Here is a 14262-nt window from a genome sequence, read left to right as displayed (position 1 = left end):
CGGGACAATTTAGCATGGCCAATCCACCCTAACCTGCAAATCCTTGGGCACTATGGGACAATTTAGCATGGCCAATCCACCCTAACCTGCACATCCCTGGGCACTATGGGACAATTTAGCATGGCCAATCCCCCCTAACCTGCACATCCCTGGGCACTACGGGACAATTTAGCATGGCCAATCCACCCTAACCTGCACATCCCTGGGCACTATGGGACAATTTAGCATGGCCAGTCCACCCTAACCTGCACATCCCTGGGCACTATGGGACAATTTAGCATGGCCAATCCACCCTAACCTGCACATCCCTGGGCACTATGGGACAATTTAGCATGGCCAGTCCACCCTAACCTGCACATCCCTGGGCACTATGGGACAATTTAGCATGGCCAATCCACCCTAACCTGCACATCCCTGGGCACTATGGGACAATTTAGCATGGCCAATCCACCCTAACCTGCACATCCCTGGGCACTACGGGACAATTCAGCATGGCCAATCCACCCTAACCTGCACATCCCTGGGCACTATGGGACAATTTAGCATGGCCAATCCACCCTAACCTGCACATCCCTGGGCACTATGGGACAATTTGGCATGGCCAATCCACCCTAACCTGCACATCCCTGGGCACAATGGGACAGTTTAGCATAGCCAATCCACCCTAACCTGCACATCCCTGGGCACTATGGGACAATTTAGCATAGCCAATCCACCCTAACCTGCACATCCCTGGGCACTATGGGACAATTTAGCATGGCCAATCCACCCTAACCTGCACATCCCTGGGCACTACGGGACAATTTAGCATGGCCAATCCACCCTAACCTGCACATCCCTGGGCACTGTGGGACAATTTAGCATAGCCAATCCACCCTAACCAGCACATCCCTGGGCACTACGGGACAATTTAGCATGGCCAATCCACCCTAACCTGCACATCCCTGGGCACTATGGGACAATTCAGCATGGCCAATCCACCCTAACCTGCACATCCCTGGGCACTACGGGACAATTTAGCATGGCCAATCCACCCTAACCTGCACATCCCTGGGCACTATGGGACAATTTAGCATGGCCAATCCACCCTAACCTGCACATCCCTGGGCACTACGGGACAATTTAGCATGGCCAATCCACCCTAACCTGCACATCCTGGGCACTATGGGACAATTTAGCATGGCCAATCCACCCTAACCTGTACATCCCTGGACACTATGGGACAATTTAGCATGGCCAATCCGCCCTAACCTGCACATCCCTGGGCACTATGGGACAATTTAGCATGGCCAATCCACCCTAACCTGCACATCCCTGGGCACTATGGGACAATTTAGCATGGCCAGTCCACCCTAACCTGCACATCCCTGGGCACTATGGGACAATTTAGCATGGCCAATCCACCCTAACCTGCACATCCCTGGGCACTATGGGACAATTTAGCATGGCCAATCCACCCTAACCGGCACATCCCTGGGCACTACGGGACAATTTAGCATGGCCAATCCACCCTAACCTGCACATCCCTGGGCACTACGGGACAATTTAGCATGGCCAATCCACCCTAACCTGCACATCCCTGGGCACTACGGGACAATTTAGCATGGCCAATCCACCCTAACCTGCACATCCCTGGGCACTATGGGACAATTTAGCATGGCCAATCCACCCTAACCTGCACATCCCTGGGCAGTACGGGACAATTTAGCATGGCCAATACACCTTAACCTGCACATCCCTGGGCACTACGGGACAATTTAGCATGGCCAATCCACCCTAACCTGCACATCCCTGGGCACTATGGGACAATGTAGCATGGCCAATCCACCCTAACCTGCACATCCCTGGGCACTATGGGACAATTTAGCATGGCCAATCCACCCTAACCTGCACATCCCTGGGCACTATGGGACAATTTAGCATGGCCAATCCACCCTAACCAGCACATCCCTGGGCACTATGGGACAATTTAGCATGGCCAATCCACCCTAACCTGCACATCCCTGGGCACTACGGGACAATTTAGCATGGCCAATCCACCCTAACCTGCACATCCCTGGGCACTACGGGACAATTTAGCATGGCCAATCCACCCTAACCTGCACATCCCTGGGCACTAGGGGACAATTTAGCATGGCCAATCCACCCTACCTGCACATCCCTGGGCACTACGGGACAATTTAGCATGGCCAATCCACCTTAACCTGCACATCCCTGGGCACTACGGGACAATTTAGCATGGCCAATCCACCCTAACCTGCACATCCCTGGGCACTATGGGACAATGTAGCATGGCCAATCCACCCTAACCTGCACATCCCTGGGCACTATGGGACAATTTAGCATGGCCAATGCACCCTAACCTGCACATCCCTGGGCACTACGGGACAATTTAGCACGGCCAATCCACCCTAACTTGCACATTCCTGGGCACTATGGGAGAATTTAGCATGGCCAATCCACCCTAACCTGCACATCCCTGGGCCCAACGGGACAATTTAGCATGGCCAATCCACCCTAACCTGCACATCCCTGGGCACTATGGGACAATGTAGCATGGCCAATCCACCCTAACCTGCACATCCCTTGGCACTATGGGACAATTTAGCATGGCCAATCCACCCTAACCTGCACATCCCTGGGCACTACGGGAAAATTTAGCATGGCCAATCCACCCTAACCTGTATATCCCTGGCACTATGGGACAATTTAGCATGGCCAATCCACCCTAACCTGCACATCCCTGGGCACTACAGGACAATTTAGCATGGCCAGTCCACCCTAACCTGCACATCCCTGGACACTACGGGACAATTTAGCATGGCCAATCCACCCTAACCTGCACATCCCTGGGGCACTACGGGACAATTTAGCATGGCCAGTCCACCCTAACCTGCACATCCCTGGACACTACGGGACAATTTAGCATGGCCAATCCACCCTAACCAGCACATCCCTGGACACTATGGGACAATGTAGCATGGCCAATCCACCCTAACCTGCACATCCCTGGGCACTATGGGACAATTTAGCACAGCCAATCCACCCTAACCTGCACATCCCTGGGCACTATGGGACAATTTAGCATGGCCAATCCACCCTAACCTGCACATCCCTGGGCACTACAGGACAATTTAGCATGGCCAGTCCACCCTAACCTGCACATCCCTGGGCACTACGGGACAATTTAGCATGGCCAATCCACCCTAACCTGCACATCACTGGGCACTAGGGGACAATGTAGCATGGCCAATCCACCCTAACCTGCACATCCCTGGGCACTATGGGACAATTTAGCATGGCCAATCCATCCTGACCTGCACATCCCTGGGCACTATGGGACAATTTAGCATGGCCAATCCACCCTAACCTGCATATCCCTGGACACTACGGGACAATGTAGCATGGCCAATCCACCCTAACCTGCACATCCCTGGGCACTATGGGACAATTTAGCATGGCCAATCCATCCTGACCTGCACATCCCTGGGCACTATGGGACAATTTAGCATGGCCAATCCACCCTAACCTGCACATCCCTGGGCACTATGGGACAATTTAGCATGGCCAATCCACCCTAACCTGCACATCCCTGGGCACTATGGGACAATTTAGCATGGCCAATCCACCCTAACCTGCATATCCCTGGACACTACGGGACAATTTAGCATAGCCAATCCACCCTAACCTGCACATCCCTGGACACTATGGGACAATTTAGCATGGCAAATCCGCCCTAACCTGCATATCCCTGGGCACTACGGGACAATTTAGCATGGCTAATCCACCCTAACCTGCACATCCCTGGGCACTAGGGGACAATTTAGCATGGCCAATCCACCCTAACCTGCATATCCCTGGGCACTACAGGACAATTCAGCATGGCCAATCCACCCTAACCTGCACATCCCTGGGCACTACGGGACAATTCAGCATGGCCAATCCACCCTAACCTGCACATCCCTGGACACTATGGGACAATTTAGCATGGCAAATCCGCCCTAACCTGCATATCCCTGGGCACTACGGGACAATTTAGCATGGCCAATCCACCCTAACCTGCATATCCCTGGGCACTACAGGACAATTCAGCATGGCCAATCCACCCTAACCTGCACATCCCTGGGCACTACGGGACAATTCAGCATGGCCAATCCACCCTAACCTGTACATCCCTGGGCACTATGGGACAATTTAGCATGGCCAATCCACCCTAACCTGCACATCCCTGGACACTACGGGACAATTTAGCATGGCCAATCCACCCTAACCTGCACATCCCTGGGCACTAGGGGACAATTTAGCATGGCCAATCCACCCTAACCTGCACATTTTTGGACAGTGGGAGGAAACCAGAGCACCTGGAGGAGACCCACACAAACACAGGGAGAGAATGTGCAAACTCCACGCAGACAGTCACGCCGAGGCTAGAATCGAACCCGCGTCCTTGGCGCCGTGAGGCAGCGGCGCTAACCACTGAGCCGCTGTTCCACCTCTTTCCAATAGTATATCATCTGCAAAGAGAGGGATCCTCTTGATTTTAGCATCCTCAGGATCCCGTAGGCTTCAATAAGGTCACTTCTGAACCTTCGAGGAGAAAGTGAGGTCTGCAGATGCTGGAGATCAAAGTTGAAACTTTATTGCCGGAACAGCACAGCAGGTCAGGCAGCATCCAGGGAACAGGAGATTCGACGTTTCGGGCACAGGCCCTTCTTCAGGAAAGGCCTGTGCCCGAAACGTCGAATCTCCTGTTCCCTGGATGCTGCCTGACCTGCTGTGCTGTTCCAGCAATAAAGTTTCAACTCACTTCTGAACCTGCTGAACACTAACTCCAAGGATCGAAGACACGCTGAGAGAGGAAATTCCTCCCCTCCCCACCCACCCGCCAACCCCTTGTACCCCCCACCCCCTGCCATCTTCACCCTTGTTCTCCCCCCTCTTCATCCTCCCCCCTCTCCCTGTTCCTCCTCCCCCTTCCTCGTCCCACCCTTCCTCCTCTCCCCCCCCCCAACTCCTGCCTCCCTCCCTCCTCCTGCCACTTCCCCCTCGGCCCTCCTTCTGCCTTTCCCCCTCCCTCCTCTCCCTCCTGCCTGCCCTCCTCCACCTTCTCCACCTTCCACCCCAGAGGGAGAGGGCTTTGCTCAGACCCTGTCCTGAACTGAAGGGGCGGGCCTTTGGGTTGGTCCCCACGTATGTCCCTCTTCGCCCATCCGCTCTGCCGGGGCCACGATACCTCGCGCTGACTGCCTTCTGTAAATTAAAGGGGAGGCTGCAGGCCGCTAATCAAGGCAATTGTGACCCTCTTCCAGGGAAGCGATCAGCGTGGTGTGCGAAGCTGTACCGGGGGCGAAAGGCGTGTTTAGGCGGAGGAAGGTGAGTCAGACTTTGTTTTTAAGAATTCCGACTGTGTGGAAACAGGCCCTTTGGCCCACACTGACCCTCCGACAAGTAACCCACCCAGACCCATCCCCCCTTCCCTATTATCCAATTGTTACCCCTGAGTAATCCACCCTAACCTGTACATCCCAGGGCACTACGGGACAATTTAGCACGGCCAATCCACCCTAACCTGCACATCCCTGGGCACTACGGGACAATTTAGCATGGCCAATCCACCCTAACCTGCACATCCCTGGGCACTATGGGACAATTTAGCATGGCCAATCCACCCTAACCTGCACATCCCTGGGCACTATGGGACAATTTAGCATGGCCAATCCACCCTTACCTGCACATCCCTGGGCACTACGGGACAATTTAGCATGGCTAATCCACCCTAACCTGCACATCCCTGGGCACTATGGGACAATTTAGCATGGTCACTCCACCCTAACCTGCACATCCCTGGGCACTACGGGACAATTTAGCATGGCTAATCCACCCTAACCTGCACATCCCTGGGCACTATGGGACAATTTAGCATGGCCAATCCACCCTAACCTGCACATCCCTGGGCACTATGGGACAATTTAGCATGGCCAATTCACCCTAACCTGCACATCCCTGGGCACTATGGGACAATTTAGCATGGCCAATCCACACTAACCTGCACATCCCTGGGCACTATGGGACAATTTAGCATGGCCAATCCACCCTAACCTGCACATCCCTGGGCACTACGGGACAATTTAGCATGGCCAATCCACACTAACCTGCACATCCCTGGGCACTATGGGACAATTTAGCATGGCCAATCCACCCTAACCTGCACATCCCTGGGCACTACGGGACAATTTAGCATGACAAATCCACCCTAACCTGCACATCCCTGGGCACTATGGGACAATTTAGCATGGCCAATCCACCCTAACCTGCACATACCTGGACACTATGAGACAATTTAGCATGGCCAATCCACCCTAACCTGCACATCCCTGGGCAATATGGGACAATTTAGCATGGCCAATCCACACTAACCTGCACATCCCTGGGCACTATGGGACAATTTAGCATGGCCAATCCACACTAACCTGCACATCCCTGGGCACTATGGGACAATTTAGCATGGCCAATCCACCCTAACCTGCACATCCCTGGGCACTACGGGACAATTTAGCATGACAAATCCACCCTAACCTGCACATCCCTGGGCACTATGGGACAATTTAGCATGGCCAATCCACCCTAACCTGCACATACCTGGACACTATGAGACAATTTAGCATGGCCAATCCACCCTAACCTGCACATCCCTGGGCACAATGGGACAATTTAGCATGGCCAATCCACCCTAACCTTCACATCCCTGGGCACTATGGGACAATTTAGCATGGCCAATCCACCCTAACCTGCACATCCCTGGGCACTATGGGACAATGTAGCATGGCCAATCCACCCTAACCTGCACATCCCTGGGCACTACGGGACAATTTAGCATGGCCAATCTACCCTAACCTGCACATCCCTGGGCACTATGGGACAATTTAGCATGGCCAATCCACCCTAACCTGTACATCCCTGGGCACTACGGGACAATTTAGCATGGCCAATCCACCCTAACCTGCACATCCCTGGGGCACTACGGGACAATTTAGCATGGCCAATCCACCCTAACCCGCACATCCCTGGACACTACAGGACAATTTAGCATGGCCAATCCACCCTAACCTGCACATCCCTGGGCACTACGGGACAATTTAGCATGGCCAATCCACCCTAACCTGCACATCCCTGGGCACTATGGGACAATTTAGCATGGCCAATCCACCCTAACCCGCACATCCCTGGACACTACAGGACAATTTAGCATGGCCAATCCACCCTAACCTGCACATCCCTGGACACTACAGGACAATTTCCCATGGACAATCCACCCTTACCTGCACATCCCTGAGCATTACGGGACAATTTAGCATGGCCAATCCACCCTAACCTGCACATCCCTGAGCATTACGGGACAATTTAGCATGGCCAATCCACCCTAACCCGCACATCCCTGGACACTACCGGACAATTTAGCATGGCCAATCCACCCTAACCTGCACATCCCTGGACACTACAGGACAATGTAGCATGGCCAATCCACCCTCATCTGCACATCCCTGGGCACTAGAGTGCTGGGAATGTAACCCCAGTGAGACTTTCTGATGAGGATCCCACAGTCAGGCTCCTCATACTCTGCACCCCACCCTCAATCCTGTCCCTCTGCCATTGACTTGCAGCTCAGGGTGAATTGGCCATTTTAAATTGCCCACAGTGAGAGGTGCATTAGTCAGAAGTAAATCTCGGGTTGGGGAATGGGTCTGGATGGGTTACTCTTTGGAGGGTCGGTATCGACTTGTTGGGCTGAAGGACCTGTTTCCATACTGTAGGGAATCCAATCAATCTAATCATTGGCCTGCAGCCCTGAGCTTGGGAATTCTCTCCCTAAACCTCTCCATCTCCCTTCCTTCCCACCCTTTCTCTTCTCCCTCTCTCATTCTCTTCCTCTGCTTCTCTCACACTCTTTCTTTTTCTCTCTCCCTTTTCCTCTTTCTCCCCTTCTCTCCCTCGTCCTATCATTTTTCTTTCTTTCTGTCATTCGCTGTCTTCCTTTCCTCTCTCTCCTTCTCTCCTTTTTTATCTCCCTTTCCTTCTACCTGTCTCTCACTTTTTCTTTCTCACTCTCTCTCTTCCTGTCTCTTTCTCTCTCCACCTCTTTCTTACTATCGCTCTTTCCTGCTGTCTATCTCTCTCTCTCTTTCAAACTTTCTGTCATTCTCTCTCCTCTCCTTTCTCCTCTCTCTCTCTCTCTTTCTAACTTTCTGTCCTTCCTCTCCTCTCCTTTCTCCTCTCTCTCTCTCTCTTTCTAACTTTCTGTCCTTCCTCTCCTCTCCTTTCTCCTCTCTCTCTCTCTCTCTTTCTCGCTCTTTCAGTCTCTCATTCTCTTTCGCTCCTCTCTTACATTTCCTTTCGCTCCTCTCTCTCAATCTCTTTTTTCTTTTTATCTCTCTTTAAAAATTTTACATGCACAATATAAATGTGAGTTGTTGTGAATTCACAACATTTACCACTCTAGTTGTCACCTCACTCACACTGTTGGAGGGTCAGCACAGGAAGTAGGCGCTGTCAGAGGGTTAGCGCTGAGGGAGCGGGTGCTGTGGGAGGGTCAGTGCTGAGGGAGCGGGCGCTGTGGGAGGGTCAGTGCTGAGGGAGCGGGTGCTGTGGGAGGGTCAGTGCTGAGGGAGCGGGTGCTGTGGGAGGGTCAGTGCTGAGGGAGTCGGTGCTGTGGGAGGGTCAGTGCTGAGGGAGCGGGCGCTGTCGGAGGGTCAGCGCTGAGGGAGTTGGTGCTGTCGGAGGGTCAGCGCTGAGGGAGCGGGCGCTGTCGGAGGGTCAGGGCTGAGGGAGTGGGTGCTGTCGGAGGGTCAGCGCTGAGGGAGCGGGCGCTGTGGGAGGGTCAGTGCTGAGGGAGTGGGTGCTGTCGGAGGGTCAGTGCTGAGGGAGTGGGTGCTGTCGGAGGGTCAGCGCTGAGGGAGCGGGCGCTGTCGGAGGGTCAGCGCTGAGGGAGTTGGTGCTGTCAGAGGGTCAGCACTGAGGGAGCGGGCGCTGTCAGAGGGTCAGTGCTGAGGGAGTTGGTGCTGTCGGAGGGTCAGCGCTGAGGGAGCGGGCACTGTTGGAGGGTCAGTGCTGAGGGAGTGGGTGCTGTGGGAGGGTCAGTGCTGAGGGAGCAGGCGCTGTGGGAGGGTCAGTGCTGAGGGAGCAGGCGCTGTGGGAGGGTCAGTGCTGAGGGAGTGGGCGCTGTCGGAGGGTCAGTGCTGAGGGAGCAGGCGCTGTGGGAGGGTCAGCGCTGAGGGAGTGGGTGCTGTGGGAGGGTCAGTGCTGAGGGAGCAGGCGCTGTGGGAGGGTCAGTGCTGAGGGAGTGGGTGCTGTGTGAGGGTCAGTGCTGAGGGAGTGAGTGCTGTGGGAGGGTCAGTGCTGAGGGAGCAGGCGCTGTGGGAGGGTCAGTGCTGAGGGAGCAGGCGCTGTGGGAGGGTCAGTGCTGAGGGAGCAGGCGCTGTGGGAGGGTCAGCGCTGAGAGAGCGGGTGCTGTCGGAGGGTCAGTGCTGAGGGAGCGGGCACTGTCGGAGGGTCAGTGCTGAGGGAGCGGGCACTGTCGGAGGGTCAGCGCTGAGGGAGCGGGCACTGTCGGAGGGTCAGCGCTGAGGGAGTGGGCGCTGTCAGAGGGTCAGCGCTGAGGGGGCAGGTGCTGTCGGTGGGTCTCCATTGAGGCTGACACGCATCTCGGAGGCGAGACAGGATAAAGTGCCCTCTGTCAGGATTTGCAATGAGATTTATCGGGCCGAGCGCTGTCTATTCCAAACTGACCCGCCTGCCTGTGTTTTCCTCCCCCCTCCAACCCCGTAGCCATGCAGCCGATCGCTCCACACCATCCTGGGGAAGAGCAACCTGCAGTTCGCGGGAATGGCCATTACCCTCACCATCTCCACCAGCAGCCTCAACCTCATGGCATCAGACTGCAAACAGGTAGGTGTCTCCCCTCCCTGAGCTGGACAGAGACGGGATACGGGCTCGGCAAGAATCACAGGGCCACTGGCGATGCTATCCCCAGGCCTGGTGAAAACACAGGAGGCCATTCAGCCCTACTTGTCGCCATCTTGGCTGGCCATCACCACTCTCCTGCCTTCCCCTTTGCCAAACTGCCTGAGCCGTCAATCCTTGCCTTGAATCGATGCAGTCTGCTGGGATTAGAGCTTTGTCTCTCTCTGTGTCTCTCTCTCTCTCTCTCTCTCCCTCTCTCTGTGGAGCATCGTTTTCTCCTGGACTCACACGGCGCAGAATCTCACCCTTCAGTTCGACCGCTCCCATCTGACCATAATCCCCAAACTAAACGAGTCCCGATGACTTGGAAGGAGCCGGTGTTGGACTGGGGTGGACAAAGTTAAAAAAAATCACATGACACCACAGAGTCACGGAGGTGTGCAGCACGGAAACAGACCCTTCGGCCCAACCCGTCCATGCCGACCCAGATATCCCAACCCAATCTAGTCCCACCTGCCAGCACCCGGCCCATATCCCTCCAAACCCTTCCTATTCATGTCCCCATCCAGATGCCTTTTAAATGTTGTCATTGTACCAGCCTCCACCACTTCCTCTGGCAGCTCATTCCACACACGTACCCCCCTCTGTGTGAAAAAGTTGCCCCTTAGGTATCTTTCCCCTCTCACCCTATGCCCCTCTAGTTCTGGACTCCCCCACCCCAGGGAAAAGACTTTGTCTATCTATCCTATCCATGCCCCTCAATTGTGTAAACCTCAATAAAGTCACCCCTCAGGCTCCGATGCTCCAGGGAAAGCAGCCCCAGCCTGCTTTCAGGCTCTCAAATCCTCCAATCCTGGCAACATCCTTGCAAATCGGGTTATAGTCCGACAGGTTTATTCGGAAGCACCAGCTTTCGGAGCGCTGCTCCTTCCTAATGCGGTCAGTCCAACTGGCACTTTATAAATGCCCGCTTTGGAACTGGAACCAGTCTGACTCAAGGTCGGGATACAGACAGACTCTAACCTCACACCTTTAATGCGTCGTCTGAGCTGAGAGGTCACCTTTTCTCATCAATAAAACCTCGGTACTGTGACTTGAAAGAAATTCTGGGATTCACCTGTTAATCAATCGAAACCTGTGCCCCCATTCTAAGACTCGGCAGCCATCTTGGTTTGGTCAACACGTCGCACCCGTTGGTTAACACTGTGAATTTTTACTGTAAATTCTGTGCGCTGAGATCCTGCCCCACAGAGGAAGGAGCGGCGCTCCGAAAACTAGTGCTTCCAAATAAACCTGTTGGACTATAACTGTCTATAACTATAATTCTGTCCGTGTATGATGAGGAGGTGCCAGTGTTGGACTGGGGTGGGTGATGTTAGAAATCGGTTTCTAACTTGGTCCACCCCAGTCCTCATCATACACGGACAGACACCTTGTTCAATCTTTTTTCTCTCCCAGGCCTATTCTAGAGCCTCACACAGGGCTCCCTCAGCACTGACCCTCCGACAGTGCCTGCTCCCTCAGTGCTGACCCACTGACAGCGCCCGCTCCCCTCAGCACTGACCCTCCCACAGCGCCCGCTCCCTCAGCACTGACCCTCCGACAGCACCCACTCCCTCAGCGCTGACCCTCCAACAGCGCCCGCTCCCTCAGCGCTGACCCTCCCACAGCACCCACTCCCTCAGCACTGACCCTCCCACAGCGCCCACTCCCTCAGCGCTGACACTCCCACAGCGCCCGCTCCCTCAGCACTGACCCTCCCACAGCGCCCGCTCCCTCAGCACTGACCCTCCGACAGTGCCCACTCCCTAAGCACTGACCCTTCGACAGCGCCCACACCCTCAGCACTGACCCGCCGACAGTGCCCACTCCCTCAGCGCTGACCCTCCAACAGCGCCCATTCCCTCAGCGCTGACCCTCCAACAGCGCCCACTCCTTCAGCACTGACCCTCCGCCTTTGCCCACTCCCTCAGCACTGACCCTCCAACAGCGCCCACTCCCTCAGGACTGACCCTCCGACAGCATCCGCTCCCTCAGCACTGACCCTCCGACAGTGCCCGCTCTTCACCACTGACCCTCCGACAGCGTCTGCTCCCTCAGCACTGACCCTCCGACAGCGCCCACTCCCTCAGCACTGACTCTCCCACAGCGCCCAATCCCTCAGCACTGACCCTCCGACAGCGCCCATTCCCTCAGCACTGACCCTCCCACAGCGCCCACTCCCTCAGCACTGACCCTCCCACAGCGCCCAATCCCTCAGCACTGACCCTCCGACAGCGCCCATTCCCTCAGCGCTGACCCTCCGACAGCTCCCGCTCCCTCAGCACTGACCCTCCCACAGCTCCCGCTCCCTCAGCGCTGACCCTCCCACAGCACCCACTCCCTCAGCGCTGACCTCACACCTTCAGTGCACTATCTGGGCCGACATGGCGCCTATTGTTAAAGTTCACGTGAGAATGTAACTTTAAGAAAGTTCTGGGATTTACATATGCAAGAACTGAAACCGGTATGGTCTTTCTAAATGATTGAGAGACTTTCCAGGTCTTTTTCAAGATATAATTTCAGTTCCTCATTTTTGCTATCAATTCTACATCTTACTCCACCATCACCTGAGGAAGGGGCAGTGCTCCGAAAGCTAGTGCTTCCAAATAAACCTGTCGGACTATAACCCACTGTCGTGTGATTTTTTTCAACTTCATCCTCAAGATAACTCAGCTTTTTATACAATAGTTGTGAAGTCTGTCTGTGTCCCAGTGCTGTGTCAGACTGACGAACCCTCTGCATAGTTTTACTTGCAGGTTTTGAGCAAAATGAAATGCAATTCTGCAAACACAAATTCACCCCATAAGCCGAGATGTCGGAGCGGCAGGTTGGGTATGCTAGTCCCACACCTGCCCTGCTCCAGACCCATATCCCTCCAAACCTTTCCTGTTCATGTACAGATCCATATCTCTATTAAACGTTGTAACTGCACTCACTTCCTCAGGAACCTCGTTCCACACACAGACCACTCTCCGCAAGGGGAAACAAAATTGCCTTTTTTTTAAAAATCTTTCCCCTCTCACCTTAAAAAATATGCCCTCTCATCTTGAAATCTCCCCACCCTAAGGAAAAGACGCCTGCAATTCATCCGACCCGCGACCCCTCATTATATTCCAAATTAGTCTATAAGGTCGCTTCTCAACCTCTGACGCACCAGGGAAAAATTCAGCCGATCCAGCCCCTCTCCACAACTCAAACCCGCCATTCCGGGCGATGTCTTAGTAAGTCTCTCCAGTTCCCATCCCAGGCTTTGTTCCAGGGAAGTCATCGCCTCGTACAGATCAAAGGACAGATCCTTCAGCCCAACTTGTCCGTGCAAAATATCCTGAATTCATTAGATTAGATTCCCTACAGTGTGGAAACAGGCCCTTCGGCCCAACAAGTCCACACCGAAGAGTAACCCACCCAGACCCATTCCCTATATTTACCCTGACTAATGCACCTAACACGATGGGACAATTTAGCACGGCTAATTCACCCCAGCCTGCACATCTTTGGACCATGGGAGGAAACCGCAAACACGGGGGGGGCAGGGGGAAATGTGCAAACTCCATCCAGACAGTCACCCGAGGCTGGAATCAAACCTGGATCCCTGGCGCTGTGTTAACCACTGAGCCACCCAATCTAGTCCCATTTGCCAGCACTTGGCCCATATCCCTCCAATCCCTTCCTATCCATGTCCCCATCCAGATGCCTTTTAAATGCTGTCATTGTACCAGCCTCCACCACTTCCTCTGGCAGCTCATTCCACACACGTACCACCCTCTGTGTGAAAAAGTTGCCCCTCGGGTCCCCTTTAAATCTTTCACCTTAAACCTACGGACTCCCCCACACCCAGGTAAAAGACTATTTACCCTATCCATGCCCTTCATGATTTTGTAAACCTCTATAAGGTCACCCCCTCAGCCTCCGACGCTCCAGGGAAAACAGCCCCAGCCTATTCAGCCTCTCCCTGTAGCTCAAACCCTCCAACATCCTTTTCTGAACCCTTTTGACTTTCACAACATCCTTCCTACAGCAGGGAGACCAAAATTGCACACAATATACCAACAGTGGCCTAACCAATGTCCTGTACAGCCGCAACATGACCTCCCGACTCCTGTACTCAATACTCCGACCAATAAAGGAAAGCATACCAAACGCCGCCTTCACTATCCTATCTACCTGCGACTCCACTTTCAAGGAGCTATGAACCTGCACTCCAAGGTCTCTTTGTTCAGCAACACTCCCCTTAACTATATAATCCTGCCCCTGATTTGTGTT

At 54.2% G+C, this 14262-nt stretch overlaps 1 protein-coding gene across 1 annotated transcript in view; it reads left to right on the top strand.

Annotated features, from left to right (window-relative positions):
• Positions 1–14262, top strand: part of shc1 (SHC (Src homology 2 domain containing) transforming protein 1) — a 116898-nt gene that overhangs the window by 85436 nt on the left and 17200 nt on the right. The window contains 2 exon segments of the mRNA XM_087985115.1: positions 5310–5373; positions 9823–9942. Coding sequence (XP_087841241.1) covers positions 5310–5373; positions 9823–9942 — 184 coding nt within the window.

Source organism: Chiloscyllium plagiosum, unplaced genomic scaffold (assembly GCF_037043375.1).
Source record: "Chiloscyllium plagiosum isolate Xiang-an unplaced genomic scaffold, Cpla_swu_hap1 HiC_scaffold_50, whole genome shotgun sequence".
NCBI lineage: Eukaryota > Metazoa > Chordata > Chondrichthyes > Orectolobiformes > Hemiscylliidae > Chiloscyllium > Chiloscyllium plagiosum.
The sequence above is the reverse complement of the archived record's forward strand: the minus strand, read 5'-3'. Positions and strand labels throughout refer to the sequence as shown.